The 19745-nt window shown below is 37.6% G+C and overlaps 1 protein-coding gene across 1 annotated transcript in view; it reads left to right on the forward strand.

Annotated features, from left to right (window-relative positions):
- Positions 1-19745, forward strand: part of PIK3C2G (phosphatidylinositol-4-phosphate 3-kinase, catalytic subunit type 2 gamma) — a 198604-nt gene that overhangs the window by 111086 nt on the left and 67773 nt on the right. The window contains 6 exon segments of the mRNA XM_010002943.1: positions 1298-1478; positions 4891-4998; positions 7222-7314; positions 9540-9669; positions 11739-11875; positions 14529-14698. Of these exon segments, the coding sequence (XP_010001245.1) occupies positions 1298-1478; positions 4891-4998; positions 7222-7314; positions 9540-9669; positions 11739-11875; positions 14529-14698 (819 nt within the window).

A 19745-nucleotide genomic window follows, 5' to 3' on the forward strand; every position in this document is an offset into this window, starting at 1 on the left:
CATCACCAATAAATGCATGGGCAGTGGCAGCAATGTTGCAATGCCTTATATGTGCTTTAAAGGAGCTGAAGTCTCTATAGGAATGATTATTTTTTACCTTTAAATATCAGTGCTTGATATGTATCTTGTTCTTGGGTTTTGTTATGTAACATGCTCATATGTGATGTGTCTTGAAAGTCAACAGCTTCTCTGATTTCTGTCCTGTGAAAACTGGAATAATTTGATAGGTTTGAGTAACCTTGTATGGTAAGGGAAACTGCATTAAGATTCAGACATTTATAAGGAATTTGAGGTTTGAGATGTTCTTATGGATGAAGTTGTGGGGAGAAAAGTTTGGACAAAAACAAAGAGCAGTTCATCAGCCCATCAGGCAAAGGGAAATCTCAGGTGATGGGCAGGATGTTAGTAGTACTATAAAGCCGTTTATTCTGTCTACACTTACAAAAATAAATTGTGTACAAAACATCTGACCCACATAAGGAGAAAAAATCCCTGTGATCAAATCAATTAACCAAAAAAACCCCACTAAAATCCATTCCTGGCCCACATGATTATGCAATTAGAGAAAACTGCACAGTAAACATGAAAAAGAAAAAAAAAAAGAAGAAAAAAAAAAGTATGGTTTTGGATTTATTTCTGATTTCTGTGTTGGTAATAACTCCCCTTCCAAAGCTTTTACAAACTTCAGTAGAACTAAGAGCTGAGTTTTTGCTCTAGACCAACAGTTACTGTAAAGAAAAGAATAAAGTGGGCTCATTTCACTCTTTTTAGCTCTATAGCCCATTTCAGAAATGTCTCCTCAACTTAAAATAGTGAAAGTTTCTGGAACTGCTGGTACACCTGTGACTGAAACAGTCTTTAAATGCACCTCTTAGCTGAAAGATGTGCTTGGTTGTGAGTGTACTGGCAGGAGGGGGGGGGGCGGAAATAAAAAAAAAACAAACCATATATAAAGGGATATATATTTAACATTGGGTTTCAAAAAATGCAACTTATTTTCACTTTGTAAACTTTTCTTGCAGAAATACGAAGCAACGCAGGCACTGTGCTATGTATGACAATGAGAAATGGCAGGTTCCTATTGATTCAACACAGTTAGAATCACATTAGTTATCAAATGGGACTTGAGTACTTGAGTACTGCTAACAAATAAACAACTTTTTTTTTTTCTATTCTCTACTGCCCAAAGTCTCCAAATACATATTGGTCTGGTATGCATTTATTGTTCCTGCTACAGGTGATACAAAAAAAATAAGTTTTAGATACAGACCTGTTTTTTTTCTTCTCCTTCCTTCAGGCTGTTGAAGAATGCACAGAATGAAGTTAATTTCAAAATCTGGTACCAGAAAATACTGGCTGCACTCCAATTCTGTGCTGGAAAAGTCCTGAACAATGAGTTTTCTAAGGAGCGGAAACTTATCAGAATTCTGGAAGACATTGCCAAAGAAGTAAAAGCTGCCATTGACCCAAAAAGAAAGGTTTGTTAAAAAAATCTCCCTTTCCATCTAAGTTCCTTCAGGTTATTTTTTTCCAAGGTGACACTTCTTTCCTATAATGCCCATTACATAAATAAACCCAAAAGAATATTAAATTTGTAAAATTCTGTGTTGTTTTGAAAGCAAGTAAAACACATGTATTTAATGGGACAACCCTTATCAGTATTACTCTTGAAGTCAGCAGATCTTTTAAGCTGTAGGCTGTAGTGACCATGACAGGGTCACTATGAATTCAGGATCCTTAGGGCAGCAAAAGGAAGGAGGGAAGCAAGGTCACTACCCTCAATTTCAAGAGAGCAGATTTTGGTCTCTTCAAGGATCACTTCCTTCATGCCCAGGAGCTGTGTCCCAAAGAAGAGGAAGGCAGGCAGGAGAGCCATGAGGCCTGTATGGATGAGTAAGGAGCTTTGAGACAAGGTAAAAACAAGGTGAACAGAGAGTGGAAGCAGGGCCAGGTGTCCTGGGAGGAGTACAGAGAAGCTGTCAGAGAACCAAGGGATCAGGTAAGGAAAGACAAAGCACAGAGAGAATTGGATCTGGCCATGGATGTTAAGAACAAAAAGAAAAATTCCAACAGGTATATCAGCAGTAAGAGGAAGTTGAGTGAAACTGTGGGCCCACTTCAGAAGGAAAATGGAGACCTGGCCATGTGGGACATAGAGAAGGCTGAGGTACTCAGTGACTACTTCAACTCAGTCTTAACCAGCAAAGACTCTGGTCACACCATCCAAGTTAGAGAAAGTGAAGGCATGGACTGTGAGAAGGAAGATCTTCCTACTGTAGGAGAAGAGCAGGTTCTTGACAGGTGTACAAGTCTATGGGACCTGATGAGATTCATCCATGGCTTCTGAAGGAGCTGGCCAACAAAGTTGCAAAGCCTGTGTCCATCGTATTTGAAAAGTTTGCAGTGTGGTGAAATTCCCACTGATTGAAAAAGGGGAAACATCACCCTCATTTTCAAGAAGGGAAAAAAGGAAGACCCAGGGAACTACAGACTAGTCAGTCTCACCTCTGTGCCCAGTGGGATCATGGAGCAGATCCTCCTGAAGACTCTGCTAAGGGATGTAGGAAGCAAAGGGGCATTTGGTGACAGCCAATACTGCTTCACCAAGGACAAATCCTGCCTGACAAATTTGGTGGCCTTATACAATGGGGTCACAACATTGGTGGACAAAGGAAGAGTAACCAACATCATCTACCTGGACCTGTGCAAAGCCTTCGACACTCTCCCTCATGACGTCCTGGTATTGAAATTGGAATTTTCACCACTCGCTGGGTGATGAACTAGCTGGATGGTCACACTCAAAGAGTGGTGATCAACAGCTCAATGTCCAGATGGAGACCTGTGACAAGTGGTGTTCCCCAGAGGTTGTTATTTGGACCAGTGCTATTTAACCTCTTAGTCAGAGTCATGGACAGTGGCATTGAGTACACAGCAAGTTTGCTCATGACACCAAACTATGTGGTCTGTTCTACATGCTGGAGTGAAGGAATAGCATCCAGAGGGACCTTGACAGACTTAAGAGGTGGGCTCATGTAAACTTCATGAAGTTCAACAAGGTCCTGCACCTGGGTTGGGGCAACTGGAAGCACAAATACAGGCTGGGTGGAGAATGGATCGAAAACAGTGCAAAGGAAAAGGTCTTAGGGGTGATGGTGGACGAGAACCTCAATAGGAGCTGGCAATGTGTGCTTGCAGCCCAGAAGGCCAACTATGTCCTGGCCTGCAACAAAAAGAAGCGTGGCCAGTGGGTCAAAGGAGGTGATTCTCCCCCTTTACACAGCTCTCATGAGATCCTGGAGTACTGTGTTCAATTCTGGATCCCCCAATGTAAGAAGGACATGGAGCTCCTGGAGAAAGTCCAGAGAAGGGTCACAAAGATGATCTGATGGCCGGAGCACCTCTCCTGTGAGGACAGGCTGAGAGAGTTGGAGCTGTTCGATGTGAAGAAGAGAAGGCTCCTGGGGGACCTTATAGCAGCCTTCCAGCACCTGAAGGGGCTACAGGAAACCTGGGGAGGGACTGTAGTGAAAGGACAAGGAGTAATGGGTCAAAACTGGAAGAGGAGAGATTTAGGTTAGATGTTAGGAATAAATATTTAGTGTAAGGGTGATGAGACACTGGAACAGGTTGCCCAGGGAAGTTGTGGAAGTCCCATCCCTGGATGCATCCAGGGTCATGTTGGATGGGGCTCTGAGCAACCTAATCTAGTGGGAGGTGTCCCTGGCCACGCAGGGGGGTAGATGATCTTTAAGATCCCTTCCAATTCAAACCATTCTATGATTCTATGATCAGTGGCTTCTCAAAGAGAGTTGGAGGTGGTCAGAAATAATAACAACAAAGCTGATTAACATTTGACTGAAAGGAAGACTCACATTCAGGATCTCATCTCCAAATATTTGGCTTCTGTGGAGCTGCACTGTTTCTTGAAAACTTTGTTAAAGGTTGTCCTTGACAAGCTGAACATTCTCATTTCTTAGCAAAGCCAACCATAATTGACTGTACTCAGTGTCTCAAAGATAGCATTCAGCAATTAATACCTTACCCATATCTGCAAAGATGCATTTCTGACAGTAGGAGGCTTGCAATCGTCTTCTCCAGCGGGTGAAGCTTTTATATTGTGTAGGTACATTTCCAATTCAAAACTGCTAATTTTCCAAGACAGCTGCTGTTACTTACCTGATGTGTAAAACTGTTTCTTGCTGAGATCTCAGCAAGATAGACCAGAAAGGCAAATAAAAATATACCTGCCACTGCTGGTTATAATCAAAGTTAGGAATTCTTTTTGCCTTGTTAAGGATTCAAAGATTTCCAAAGGATTTTTTCCAGAAAACTGTGTAGCTACTGAGAGCAGCAAGGCAAACATGGAAGTAAAAATTAAAACTATTTGTGAAGAGAAAAATCCATGTCACAAAATGTAACAATACATTATACATTACTGATGCATAGTTCAGATTTTAGAGATTAATCTCAGGGCTGCAGTTACTGTGATACTGAGAAACTCCCAAACCTTGCGGTTAACACACCTGCCGTTAGGCGAGGGAGTTCACAACATTGAGGCAACAAGGTGTCCCACAAGGCAAAAATATATGAGAAGCAGTAGAGCAGATTCAAGGCTTATTAGCCCTTAATGAAGGCTATTGAATCTGAACCTTCATAACAGCATGAACTGATAGTGCATCTAGGCTGTAAAAGTATGAACATGGCATAAAAATCACAGTCTTATTTGTAATTGACTGCACCTCAGTGCGACCTTGTTAGCTGTGATGAGGTTACACGGATGCTACAAGCTTCAGAAATTGTGCTGCTTGTTTAAAATATATAAAGACAATAAACAGCTTAAAAGCTGCTGGTATGTTCAGTCGTGTTGACAAAAGGATTTGCATGTTGCAGGAGGTGTTAAAGGTAGAACTCAACAGACTTCAGCAGTTCTTCCAGGAGGTGAAGTTTTGCCGGCTTCCCCTGAATCCCGCGCTGGTTGTCCAAGGCATAGACGCAGGCGTAAGTCTAGCTCGTGCAATGGATTATTTTTTAAATTATTTTAGGGCAAAGGGGGGAGGGAGTGAATGGCTGCATTAACTGGGAAGTCATCTTACTTGTATTAAGCATAAATCATCTGGTACATGATAACCAGCCTAATCCCCTTGAAAATGGGAGCCTTTGGTGAAGGCAGAGGTGAGGAGGGCTGGTGGGGTGGGTGTTGCATGCATGTCTCTCCTTGAGCAGCAGCAGAAATTTCAAACTCTGAGCAGCCTGCTCCCAGCTCAGCCATCCTGCTGTCTTGTTGGGTTAGGCAAGGGCACCTGGCTGCCCTGAAGCTGAGACCTAGTTACCATCCTGCCCAGGTAGCTCTTGGTAACAAGTTTTTCTCATCTGAGACTCTCCCCAGACATGGATGGGAGCAGCTAAAGCTACCTTTCTTTTTTGCTGAGGTGAGACAAAGCACATGACTGAGAATTGCTAAAATACTAAGTAGTCATAGTAACTTACCTGTGTCTATGACACCTTTTAAAAATAACTTACAGGAAACAGTGCACTTTAGTGTAGACTTTACTTTGAGCACAGTACTGAGACTCAGTTATTCATGGTTTAGAAATGTTTCATAAACAATATTATGCCAGGAATAAGCTGTTCTAGCTCTGTAGAAGTAAAACGTATCCAGCAGCAAGAGAAAACAAATCTGACGAGCCATATATATTACCAGTTATAGCTGCCTAATTACAGCAATTTGTGCACTATTTTTGTTCTCTGGCTCATTATCCACAGTGGACCTGATTCTAAGAGGTGCTGGTCCCTTCAATTGCCTTTGACCTGTGATTCTCCAAGTAATTGCTATTCAGGCTTGATCTCACTGAGAACAGAGGTCCTCCAGCACCCCACAGGCTTGGGCCAATTGTGCATGATGTAAGAAGAATTTGAAGCCTGCTGCTTTTCACTGCTTTTAGGCTTTTTGGAAAGAATGACTAATGGGAAGGTATCTCACCATACGATTATGCTACTGATACTGCACCAGCTTATCTGGACAGACACAAAATGTTTAAATATAAGTATCCAAAGAGTGATTTTTGTTCATTTTTCTTATATTGTTATAGGCCATTATCTTGCTATAAATATATGCTGCTTATTGGTAGAACTATATGTCTGTATAATCATGCAAATTAGAATTTTTAAGTGCTTATAATTACCTAAATTTGATCCATTTTGGTGCCATCTATTGATTTTACTAGAAGCAGCCACTACTTCCAGCTCTATAGTATTATCTCACAATAACCTTTCAAGCACTTATTGAGACATTTCAACTGGCAAAATTCCACAGGGGGTCAGGATGTCATCGTCAATAATGACTAGTGAATGTCCCAGAGGTGTGATGTGGCTAAGAGAATATTTGATGCTTCTCCCCTGCTTTGAGATGCTTAGATGAAAAGCAAGAGACAGCTGTGTCTACTAGTGGTTTTGTTCAAATTAGCCTCCATTAAACTCCAGCCAGTGGAGACAGCAGTAGCTCCTGTGGGGTGCTCATTATTTCTAGAAACCAGGACATTAATTTACCGTTGTCTCTGGTTGTTTTTTTCAGTGGGTTTCTCCCTCCCCTTTTTTTAATGATGATAATAATACCATCCTAACTTGCACATGTTTGCAGTGCATGGCTCATTAATGCTTTTTGAAGCCCTTTGAGGTCTTCAGGTGGAAGGAGCTGCAGGGCATGAGAAGTCAAAGTTTATGTTTAATTAAGATAAATTCCACATAAAATAAATTGTGATTTTCAGAATTTCTTGTATCCTCAGCCAGAGAGAGGTCACCAAAGAAATTACTAAGTTCTTTGCTTCCATAGAGATTGCATTATTAGGCTGCCTTTTTTTTTCTCCAGAAAATAATAGGACCAAAGGCTTTTCAGTGCTTTACAAATTCTCATTAGATCCATCTTATGTACTTCGTCACTCAGTCCCAGTCAATGTTTATCATTAACAGTCCTAGGTGAATTTGAAAAAGTTACTAAACAAAATATTATCCTTGCATATCATCTGATTATTGAATGAAAAAGAATTGTCTGGAAAAAAGAATTTTTCATTTTCCTCACCAAATTAGACAGTCAAAAATATAAAGAACTATTTATTTTTGTTGTCAGGGCTACTGAGTAGTAGTTAAAGAAGGTACCTTTTTCAGACGTGTATTAGCCTGCTGTTTTCTTTATGTGACTCTGTTGTTCTCTCTTCTTCCCTGAAGTCGTGTTCGTATTTTACATCCAATGCTTTTCCATTGAAAATCTCTTTCATCAATGCAAATGCTCCAAGTGGAAATGTCAATGTTATTTTTAAGGTATGTTCTTCTAATCCTCAATTCCTTTTGTACGGAAAATGTTGATTTGAAATTCACATAGTTTATGTTTTTAGCTTTGATCCTGAGAGTTTTAAATTTGTCTCTGTTGTTCACTTTTCCCAGTGATTTTTGACACTAGAAGTTTTAATGGAAAATGCTGAGGCAATGCACTGGAGTATGAAAATTCTGATTGGCAGAGAATCAAACAACTTGCAATTTTTTTTTCTTAGTGGAGTCAGCCAGGCTAAAATATGGAGTTTATATTTTAAACTTAGTTTATTTGTCAAACTGGAGTCAGAGGGCAAGTCTCAGAGAAGGGAGAGTTCAGAATGACTCAATCCAGTAGCCTTGTCCATGTGTCTTGAACAAGTGAAAATACTGGAGTATTTGACACTGTATTTGCTATAGAGAAATGATGCTGCCCCTCTCAGCCCCCCAGGGGGAATGGGCTGAGGAAGAGGGAAGCAGAAGGGACAGCAGAGGAGCTCTGTCTCATTGGAGTTACCTGGAGTAACTGACTGAAAATAAGCTCTTGTTTATTTTCCAGCTGTCACCTTCAGAGCTTCAGAATCAGGACAGTGCTGTATCCAGACACAAAAGACAATGCATGCAATCTAGAGTTGCTTTTCAAAGAGCAGCAGACTTTCATAGCAGTGGATACCATTTTTAGAAAACACAGAGATTAATAAAATGGCTGATCGATACAAAATGGTCAGTGTTGCAAAGGACATTGTTCATAGAACTTTTGCAGTCTGATGTTCCAAACCACAAGGCTAAAAATTGATAAAAATAAATTAAACAAACAAATTTTTGGCCATCTTGAATTAAATTGGCCTTTAGAACAGCTGTGATTCTCAGAATTAGAAATATGCTTTCCAGGCATTAGTTAGGGGTAGGCTAGCAATGTTCAGATTTTCTGAACATTTAGAATGCTGATTCTTACGATGATACAGTTATCATCATAAAATCAGTGTAAAACAGACAGGTTTCTACTTTTTTTTAGCAATTTGAGCAAGTGCCTGCTCATGGGGCATTTAAACACTTGTACTGGTTCTACCTAGACAGTATTTTCCCTGCCCAGTAGCATTTAACAACCAAGCAACTGTGCAGTTGCTATAGAAGTATTATAGCTGACATGACCTTATCCTGTCAGCAAACCATTGCATTAGTGTCTTTTATTTGTGTTATAATTGCATTATTTGTTCATGATGGATAATACATACATAAAATGATAAGCACTGATACCATTCTGAATTGTCTACTAACTGTATATTTGAGAGGAGGGAAGGTAAGTGGAGGGAATAGGTCTTTTTTTGATGTTTAGGTATAAGAAGAATTAACTGGGGTCAAGATTGCCATTAAAGATGTTTAAGTATAAGAATTAACTGGGGTCAAGATTGCCATTAAATGAAAGAAAATGGGTTTGGGTTTTCTTTTTTAGAAGATGAGTTTATGTCTCCTTAAGTACTCATTTAATGGCAGTAAATGTATATGCTTCTGTAAAAAGGATATAATAAAAGAATAAAGCATTTACAAATAGCAGTAAAGGTCACATGTTTTTTAGATGAAGGAGGGAAGGGGAAACAAAAAAAGTGGGGCTGTTGTTTTCACAGGCCATTTAGTCAGCCATGGTTGAAGATAATCTCTTCATTACCTCTTGTGGCTACAATTAAAGCCCCATTTTACTAAGATTATTGTTTGACCAACTCCATGGGGAGAGTAGTCAACACAGCATCACTGTTTGAGACTGAATATGAATCATGTAATGGATAAAATATAAATTCATTATAAAATTCCCCTTCAACCTGCTGCAAATATCACATTGTGAAGCTTAACATAAGACAACTGCTGTCATTTTTTGAAAGGGATCTAGCATTAGGTAGACTGTAAAGTGTAACTAAAATAGGGTCCTACCTAAAGATTACATTTTCAAACTCTAATAATTCCATAGGAATTATAAGCAGAAAGGCTGCAGTTAATCAGGGAGCATTTGTTACCATCTCAGTGGCTGCCAAGGCCATTTCTGCCTATGTGCGCCATTTACAATGTCCTCTTCCAACACAGAAAGATTACTAGCAACTTTGAAAAAAAAAAAACAAAACATGAGGGATTTACTGTAAAATGTACATAGCTATTTTGGTGAGGAAATAAAACCAAATTAGATAGGAAGTTACTTCTATCTGGTATCAAAGGAGAAACCTGAATTTCTTGTGCACTTTTCACAGGTCGGCGATGATCTACGTCAAGATATGCTGGTTCTGCAAATTGTTCGTGTGATGGACAACATTTGGCTCCAAGAGGGATTGGATATGCAAATGATCATTTATAGGTGTTTATCTACAGGAAAAGGCCAAGGTCAGTTTTACATCATGAAAGTTACTTGTGTTACATTATTCATATCTCAGGTAAACAATAGTATACAAGAATCCTCTCTTTACTTTTATTTTCATGGGTGTCTTATGTATCTTCCCCTTTGGAAAGAAAAAAAAGCTAACAATTACTGTTACTCTGGCCATAAAATGTGTACTTGTCTACTTCAGGCTGTTAATTTTATGTATTCATACCATCTCTCCAGAAGAGGTACAACAAAACTCATTTGATTTTGTAGAATACTAGAATATTCCAAAAGCCTCAACACCATCAGCTTGCACCAGATTCTTAAATGTAGCTTCACACATTAAAAAAGTGCTTTGTAGAAAATTGAGCATCACTAGTGAAGTTTTAATCCACTCTGATCCTGCACAGATGCTGAAATGAACCTAGGTGGCTACAGAAAGTACCTGTAGACAAGTGATGACAGCTTTGCAGTGTTGAATTTGAAATATTACTCTTGCAGTTTATGCCACTTATAGGAGGCCTGGCAAATCTGAAAGCTTTATTTCTCTCTTTTATGGTTGTTATAGCAGAGCTGTAGCATGGATACCAATTGCTGGCTAAAGAAATTGACAGACAGCAATAAGCTTACTATTTTTTACAGACTCTCCAAATCTTTTACTGAAAATAGACCTTGCACTAATAGAAGACTGATGTATCCATATTGCCTGCTGTACAAAAGACAACAACAAAATAATTATTACTTTCTGAGCCACAATGAGGAAATGAGACAGGATGAATGATCAGAAGGAGCTAGGAGCAAGTATAAATGAGTTCATGCACATGAAGGGTGATTAAGGTGACCTGAAAAAGATTCCTCCCTTCTTAGTAGAGGTGGGAGAGAAAGCTGGAAGACTATTGCCTCAAAGGCAAATAATACAAGAATACCATTTCAGAACGTAATCATATAGTTTTTCTTATAGACTAACAATTTCATTTTTACCAAGAAAGATACAGAGATCATCTGCAAACAATTCTGCCTGACAGTTTCTTCATTTCAGCACCATAACAGCAGCAAACCTTCATTTCTGACAGATTTTCCTCACAATGTCTTTCCTTATGAACTGCAGAAGTGTTGATATAAATGATATACAGTTAATGATTAAAGATAAAAAGACAAAATGACATAGTTGTGATCACATAGGACATGTACTAAAGTAGCCTTGTGCACCAAGGTCTTCCAAGTCCTAGGCTGCTGACTTGCTCTATGGGAATCTTTTCTGCATAAGGGAGATAGGAATTGATAATGTCATAGTCATGGGGAAAAAGAAATCACTTTTCATAGAAACATGAAAAGCAAATAAAGCACTGGTAGGATGCCATTATCCAGGCATGGTATAATACAGGAGCCTGTCACCAACTGGAATTGTTAGAGAAAGCCTTTACTGTAATGCAGAGTTGTGGGGTGACGTGCTGGGACAGGGACAGAAGGCCGGCAAACCAGGTGTCAGTTCCAAAAAAGGAATTAAGTGCGTGCAGTAGAAGCAGAGGATTCAGCTGAAGCATTGCAAGATCCTTGGCTTCTCTCTGCACTTCTGATTCCCAGTTTGTGTCATCTTGGATCAGGCTAATTTCTGCATAACCTAGTATCTTTTCTCCCAGATGTGATCAGCGTCATATACTGCATAAAAGTTTGTGTAGTATTCTGGACAGTAAACATATATGAAATAACTTTATAATTAATAGCAAATTTCCTAATTTTTATTTCTTTTTTTGTGTTCATGTACATATTCCACCCACTTTGAATCCTGCTAAATTGTAGGCCTTCTTGGTACCTTCAGGCACTTATTTGCACAATAGCATTATTTGTGGGTTTATTTCTCATTTGCAGAACTGCCACTTTTTGCTAAATGTCCTTTGGTTTTTGTGTCCAAAGTGAAAGACAAAAAAAAATTTGTGATCCCAATTATCTTTTGAATTCATTATTTTATAAGCTTTTAAGCATGTATTTTTAACCACAGGGAATGATCCAATAGGCAATATGCATTGATGGTTGTCGTATCTTTTTAGAGTCAAAGGCTTTTCATGTGAACTCTTTTCTGCTTTATTAGGATTGGTGCAGATGGTGCCAGATGCTACCACACTAGCGAAGATCCACAGGGAGTCTGGTCTGATAGGACCATTGAAAGAAAACACAATTAATAAATGGTTCAGTCATCACCATCCTCTGGAATCAAGTTACCAAGAGGTAACATCACAATGAACCTTATTGTACATTTAATGTTCTACCATGGGGAAGAAAACCAAAAAATAAACAATTGGCTGGAAGCAGCAAAAACAAATGGTTCAGACACAAGACAAGCAAGTGAAGTGCATAGAGGCCAGGGAAATGTCTTAAATGCCACTCGCTTTCAAAGGAGGTATTTCTCTAGATCAAGTGCATTGTAATACGTTTTCTACAAAAGTGTGTCATTTGAAATTTAGTAGTAAAATGAAGAGAAGCTGAAGTAGAAATTAAGTCTTGAACTCAAAGACAGTTATTTTTTAGTTCAGCTCTCTAAATCCTTATATATATATACACATATATATATATATATACCTTCCAAAGTCTTGTTGGACCATGTTAATACCCACTGTTTTAGAAAGCTGTTTTATCAAAACTGCCTAGTCATATGATACATAAGATCACACTTTTCATATCACATTGTGGGATCGCATGTAGTGCATCTGATTTTGTTAAACTAGACATTATGTACGAGTCAAAAAAATGGAAATTTTATTTATAGAATCAGAGGCTTCCCAAGGAACTCTATTTATTCTATGTTGTCTGAGCATGTTCTGAGGCCCACTAAAAAACTTTTAAAGTCTGTGTTGCTGGGACACTTTTTAGAACTCTACTCTTTGTCTGCAGTAGATTAATAGCCATAATTTTAAATTTATTGAGAAGCTTTGAGTGTTTACCACTCTGGAAATGACAGATTATTAGTAGACGTATGGCATAAGTATGTTTGATAAACTTAATAATTTTCTAATTATTCCATAGGTGTTTGCTCATCAACATTCTCAGTAAGACCACTCAAATTCCTAGCATATCATCATGATTCAATTAAACAGGAACAATCTATATAGAGTTATTTTTACAAGTTTTTATATTTGTAGTCTTACTGTAGAAGTACAGCCAACATTTCAATTTAAAAGTGTAATATGATTAGTTATTGATTGAAAACCTGGTTTCTTGCTGCTGTTGCTGTTTTCAGAAAGTACCATTCATGTGGAATATTCTAAAAGTAATCTCTATCCAATTTTCATTCCATTTTTTAAACATATAAAATACAGTCAGATCCGATTGCATATGGCATGCATAAAATTATTACTCTCCATTCACCTTGCATTCATTGGTGAACCTACGTTTTTTTTTTACTCTTTAATAATTTTTTACTCAAACAATACTGTTTCAAAGGTGCTCAAAAAACTCATGCAGAATAAGCTTTAATATCCTCATTTTACAGTTGGGTGGACAAAGTCACAGAAAGCTCAGGTGTTTTAACCATGGTCATTGAAGTGGGTAAGTAGTACAGTTAGACATAAAATTCAGGCAACTCTTGTGTTGTGGCCTAAGTCCTCCACAGAGCTGTCACCTGTATCAGCCAGTGCAGATGGCACCCTGCATCTACAGGGAAATCCTCAATGTCCATAGAATTATTTACCTTGGTTTCATCCAAATACATAAAGATTACAAATTAGTATTGTTTATAAATGAATCACATTGGGATTGAGGTTCATGGGAGATTAAGACTTTTGAATAAGATCTTGCAATTCTTAAACTGTAGCAGGTAGGATTGAAAAAAAGACAAAAGCTCTTCGTTATGCTCTGGGGTAATACAGTGATCATCATTTGAACCAGGAATAACTCTCTTCTGGGAGAGGACACTGAATTTGTGGGTTGGGAAAGAGATTGGATAGGTCCCTCTACTACAAGTCACAGTTGTTAAATACTTTACACTGAAGTTAGCAGAAAACTTGAAATCCACCTGTCAGTGTCTGGTGAGATCATTAGCTTGGACATTTTTCTGCATCTGCTATGGGCACATTTTTGGCAAAGAGCAATGCCACAGATACTGTAAAGAGACTAATAAAATAGATTTGAATGAGCCAGTCTGCTTACACAAAACAGACTAACCATGACAGCACATACCTCCACCACATAAAACAGCATCAGAGGAGTAGGTTATATTAAATATGACTACTAGACTGGTTTTTGCTTTAATCACTCTCTTGGGTCTCTCTGCATGACACAGGTTTGATCCCATAGTTTTTTCAGATTCACAGATGCTATGAGCCAAAAAAAAACCAAAACAATTTGGCCTTTCATTGTGAGTTCATTTCTGTAAAATAAGGTTTAAGTCTTTGGGCTGAAATATTGTGAAACTTCATTGATTAGGACTTGAGAAAGGCAATTGAATTCTGTGGAAAAAAGACCCATAGAGGTACAGCACAGTGGAGTGGGTGTAAAAAAACACCTTCCTTTACAAAGCAACTGGTTAAATTTGTGGATTTCCAACTAATTTCCAAACAATTGTTTTTACAATGTACGTGCAGGCTATGGAACAGAAGGTGTCAGCTTTCTGCCATGAAGCTTGCTTTTCTTAGATAGGTTTCACCTAAGGAGTTTTCCATAAAATTCCAAGTATCTGTAAAACACGAGGTGAAAACCTTCTTGCATTGTAACTTTGAAATTTGTGCATTACTTGTTAGACCACCATTCCTACAAGCACCTGTCTGTTAAAATTTTAGCAACATGCATAGCATTTGTTGAACTACTATTTTTGTTTTTCTTGTTAGCATCACAAACAAATATGTCTCTGTAGATTTCCAGTAAATGCTTCTGTTTTACCACCTAGGCAATAAGGAATTTCTTTTATTCCTGTGCTGGCTGGTGTGTTGTTACCTTCATTCTGGGAGTCTGTGATCGACACAGTGACAACATAATGCTGACTAATACTGGACACATGTTCCACATAGATTTTGGAAGATTTTTAGGTCATGCACAAACATTTGGAAGCATAAGGAGGTTAGTATCTATAGCAACACACATACTGAACTTTAAAGCAATGTTCTGAAATTTCACAGTCTTAGCAGCACCCTTGAAAAAAATACAAGTGAGATCATGCTTTTTTTCCTTTCTGAATTTTCCCAAAACAGCATGTTTTCATTGTTCACAAAACCTCTAAAAAATACAGGAATGATTGGACAATTAATTAAAATTATATGTTGGAGATGCCCTTTAAGTCTAAAGAAAAATAAAACCTAAAGCCTTCTTTGATCAGAGATTTGAATGATGCAATTCTGCAGTAACCAGAACATTAGGTTGGTCTATGCTAAAAGAATTCTGATGTCCACTGTTTTTTCTCTAACAGAGTAGCATTCCTATAATGGATCCAAAAAACAGATATATCTAATTGACCAATTTCTTCACATATTCAGAAAAGAAACAACATTTTCCAAATAAACATGGAAAATAATTATAATATGCCGCTGTCAGTAAAATTGCCAAGTTTTTCATTATATTTGGAAGTTTTACATCTATACACACTGACCTCAGGGGCTGTTTTGCCAATGTCTGATTTCACCTAAACAAGGCTGTGATTTTTCTGTATTTGTATCTATCTGTGATGTAACTATACCATGATAAAGGTAAGTAAAATAGTGTGATCATGCTTTATGGTTCTTAATATAACATACTGTGGAGGAAATGATTGGGATGGAATAACAATACATAGGATAATGCCAGTATGTGCAAAACACAAAGAAGCTGTTATAGCAGAGTAGAGAATGGATATGTGATCCCTAGTACTGGCAGGATGGGAAGGGGGGGTGTGAGTGTGGGTGGGTGTCTTTCCTCCATGTTTCCTAATAATTTCCGGAACTTGTCCCAGAATCAAATTTCAATTAATTGTTCCTTTTTTTTTTCCTTTTTTTTTTTTTTTTTTTTAGTCCTTTTCACTAATCTAGACTATCTCAGCGTGTCAGACAGAAAAAATTGTGTGGGAGTATTGATATGAGGAAAGCTAAGAAGTAGTTCCAAGCTAGGCAGTTAAAACATTTAGTTGCAATGCTCAGAACTATCATCAATCATTCAGGATATGCTCCCTTAATCCTACTTATTTGCTGTGGAAAGAATAAAGCAGAACAAAGTCATAAAAAAGATACTCATGCACACTCTCAGTCAAGTGCTGCATCCCTCACTTCAGCAAACCTCCTTTTCAAGCCTGACAAGAATTTTCTTGAGCAGCAATTTTACATGAGAAAAGCATTATCTAGTTTGAACAACAGGAGGAAGTTAGTATAGGAGGCAGGGACATAACCACTACATTTAAACAGAATTGTGTTTGCTATTGTGTAATAGCAATAATAAAACTAGATGTTAATTTTATTGTTTTCAAACTCAGTCATACTTCATCTTCTTATAAAGTCTAAGAAAGCCACTTAAAACATAGTTACTTCCATAAAAAGCAGCCATTTTTTCCTCTTTCTTCATGCAGTATATTGCTTTTAACCTATAAAATACAGTAATACCTTTTATGACTCCCACTCATGAAGTGCCCTCATGGTTCCTTAGTAAAACTAGAACTCACGCTTAACAGTAGGTCTTGAACATCATTGGACAGTAGTTGTCTTCCTCATGCCTACATGAAACTGAGCAGATACAATATTAATGACTGTAGTTTTCATTATCTGTATTCATGAAATGTAACATATTTGTAACACCGGGATAACACATTTCCACATCTCATAAATTTCAGGCTCTCTCAGAATTTGAAACCCTCAGTGCCATTTTTATGTCCTCATTCCCACAAGGCAAGTCTTGATGTAGGTTGAACCTTTGGCATGTTTTAACCGCTCTATATTAGATTTTTATTTGAGTTCTTTGCATCCCCAACAGTATCACACCCCTAAAGTAATACTGACAAAATAGCACCACAATGCTTTCAGATTTTTAGAGTTATTAGTGGAATCTATGCAGATGAATGAAGGCTTATAGAAAAGCAGTCCCTGTCTGAACTGTTTAAAATAGTAACTCCTATCAGAATTTAGGAAGATAACTTGCTTTCCACAACTGTCCATTTCCTGTTCTTAGGAAGTGCTTTTTGTCATTAGCAGACTCTTATTCCTCACAAATCTTCATGAGGATAAGTCCTTTCCAGTATTCTGCATATGGAGCATTTCTTCTGATGTAAATAAAGTGAAAGGCATACATGACAGCTTTGAGAATCACACGCTGTCAGGCATGGGCTGCAGTTCTTTCTATCAAATCCAATATGAATCTTCAGAGAATCCTTTGAAGCTCTTATGATTCATGCTGTCATGCTTACTTTTGCATTCATGATCGTATAACACCCCAACAAGGGATTAGGTAACTTTTCTAATTCCTGCCCTCATCTTTAAATGGTGTCCAATAAAACTGCTCAATTTTGAGTTCAAGGCACAAATCAGTAGCTCAGTTATTATTTATTTCAGAGAGAAGAGGAATCAGGAACTTTGTCTTTTCCAGTTCCATGTACATTCACAGTGCAGCAAATATGTTAAATAATACCAATAATGTGTCTTTATTTGGATCAAGGAGCTAATGTTTCAGAAGTGTTGGAAAGAGACATATGATGTATCTAACCAATAGCATAGTAAAAGAGCTTGGCAGAAGATTTATTCCCCAAACCCTCAGGGAACTTTTATCTTTTTTTTTTTTTTTTTAAATCATACTGTAGGACACATTTTGTTAGTGAGAATAAAATACTCCTTTTATTCTATAATCCATCTGCTGCATTTGACCCTACATTACCCTAAAGCAATGAATTCTGCAGGTACACTTCAAGCTGTATGAAGAAACATTTCTCACCTAATTACATATTACCATCCTATTCTTTATCTACTGAGTATTCTGTGGCAATCATCTTGGACCCCCTCTGACTGAAATAGGTCTAATATTATCCAGGTAATCATATGTGACCAGGCCAATCATCAAAGGGTACAGAAGGTGTCAGGCTTCTGGTTGAACCTGCTGTGCTCTCTTTGCTTTTGTTTTCTTCTTCTCAGTTCTGACTGATTCCTTTTGAACATTTCTTCTTTGGTGATTTAAACAGTAGGAGATTTATTTAAATCTCAGTGCTAACTGAACTAATCCTAACTTCAGCAGTTTCATCCTTTCCACTACGAGTCACTTCCAGCAGTGGTGTCTACACTTTTTCAGTCAATGATGTGTATTCTGAAACCTGGTGGCAAGATATGGAGTAATCTAGCTCACAGTACACTGTATTTTCACCTTTTAATAACTTATATGTCCTCTTTTAAAATAAACAAATAAATAAATAAATATCCAGTAATCCTAATTCTTTACAACACTCAGTGGCCTTCTTTTCCCTGATCTGAATCACAGAGACCTTCTTGTGCCTTTGCCAAACTAATCCCACATCTTGGTGTGGTTTTCCCAGAAGTTAAATCTGCTAAGCTGGCTTTCTTCTACAAAGTTAATTACTAGAGGCAGCCTAAGTATTCCACTGGGAAATTACTGGGTTTTTTGAAAGAAGTTTCAAAAATAAGGGAAAATTAAGTTTCCCACACTTTGTTCCTAAGTCAATGTTTTCCAATACTAAAAAGCACTTAAGAAAGTCTGAGCATGTAGAAATGTGGAACTGCCTCTTTTTATTTTAAAAGTAACACATCTCAGTTTTAGTGTTACTAACATAAAATGAGTGTGACTGTCTCACTGGAAGTGTTAGTTTGAAAAACAACAACAAGAACAACAACATTATTTTCAGATATTTCTTTCTGAAATTGAAAAGTTGGCATACAATCAGGTGAAAATAAGTTGTGTTTACATATTTTTTACTATATTGTATCTACATGTGTTACGTAATTGGAAAAAGTAGGGAAAAAAGAAGATAGGAATTTGAAAATTTAACATTTTACTTTTTTTTTCCCTTTTAAAAAATTTGATTACGGTACTTACCAAACAGAGTCTAAAACTTGAAAGAACTTCAGGTATAACTTCATTTTCTAAACTTGTACATGGAGACTGTTGGACTACCCTGTATTATCTGCTGAAAGATTCATTAGGAATTTTCAGCATGTGTATTTATGAATTCATTTTCTGCAGTTTGATTTTATTTTTCTGGTGCAATCAGTCTAGAATTATTCATTTATGTGAACCAGTAACTCCTAATTCTTTGTCACCATTCTCTTCCAGCACTTCCTGTATGCTACCCTCCAAAAATCTCTGAGGGAAATCCAGGAAATATTAAATTCATTACTTAGAGCATATTAGTAGCCCAAATAATCTTAACAAGATTATACAGATGTTTAAAGATAGTCATACACATAAGTCTCTGCATAAAGACTGAAAGGTGAAATATGCATAAAGACTTAAAAGTGAAAGTGAGTCACCTCTAAGGTGACATGGCCTAAAAGGGCTTGAACTTACAAGGCAAGAAGTCCATAATTTCTGAAAGTCAGGTGTTTATAATTGTCCAAATTCAACACCAAAAGCAGAAGTCCAATCCAAAAACATATGAGCAGCACAAGTTGCAGCTGTGAATTTCAGATGCTCTTCTGTTACATTTGTCTGCCTTGAAGAGCAGGTGGTTTTTGTTGCTGTTTTGATGCTTTCTCTAATTATAAAACCTGCATAGTAATTTGCCCTTTACCGTTGGTTATTTATTTTCAGTAATAGCCTCTTGTGGAGGGCATTCAGCTAGCGCTGTTTTAAATCAGAATAACTTATGTTCACTGTCCACTTTGTATTTTTAATTTTTTTGGTTACTCTCTTCAAAATACCCAGAGAGCTAAGGGAGGCACTGTTTTTCCCATTCAGGGGCTGTATGCTTTTGTCCCTATCCAGTTTTGTTCATCCAAGTGCATTGTTGTTCTGCTGAACTGAGTTCCCTCGAACCCAGTTCTCATGTGCCACAACTCTTAGTTTCTTTCTTGGCTCCTCATTCAGTTCAAGCATGGCATAAACTGCTTTGTTGTCTTCAGAAACAGCTGCTTTCTTGGAAAAGTCAATGTATTCTTATTAACAATTATCTGGGCTAGAGAAATTGTTTAATGCCTTCAGAGTCACCATT

The sequence above is a fragment of the Chaetura pelagica genome, unplaced genomic scaffold, assembly GCF_000747805.2.
Source record: "Chaetura pelagica isolate M959 unplaced genomic scaffold, ChaPel_1.0 scaffold117, whole genome shotgun sequence".
Lineage (NCBI taxonomy): Eukaryota > Metazoa > Chordata > Aves > Apodiformes > Apodidae > Chaetura > Chaetura pelagica.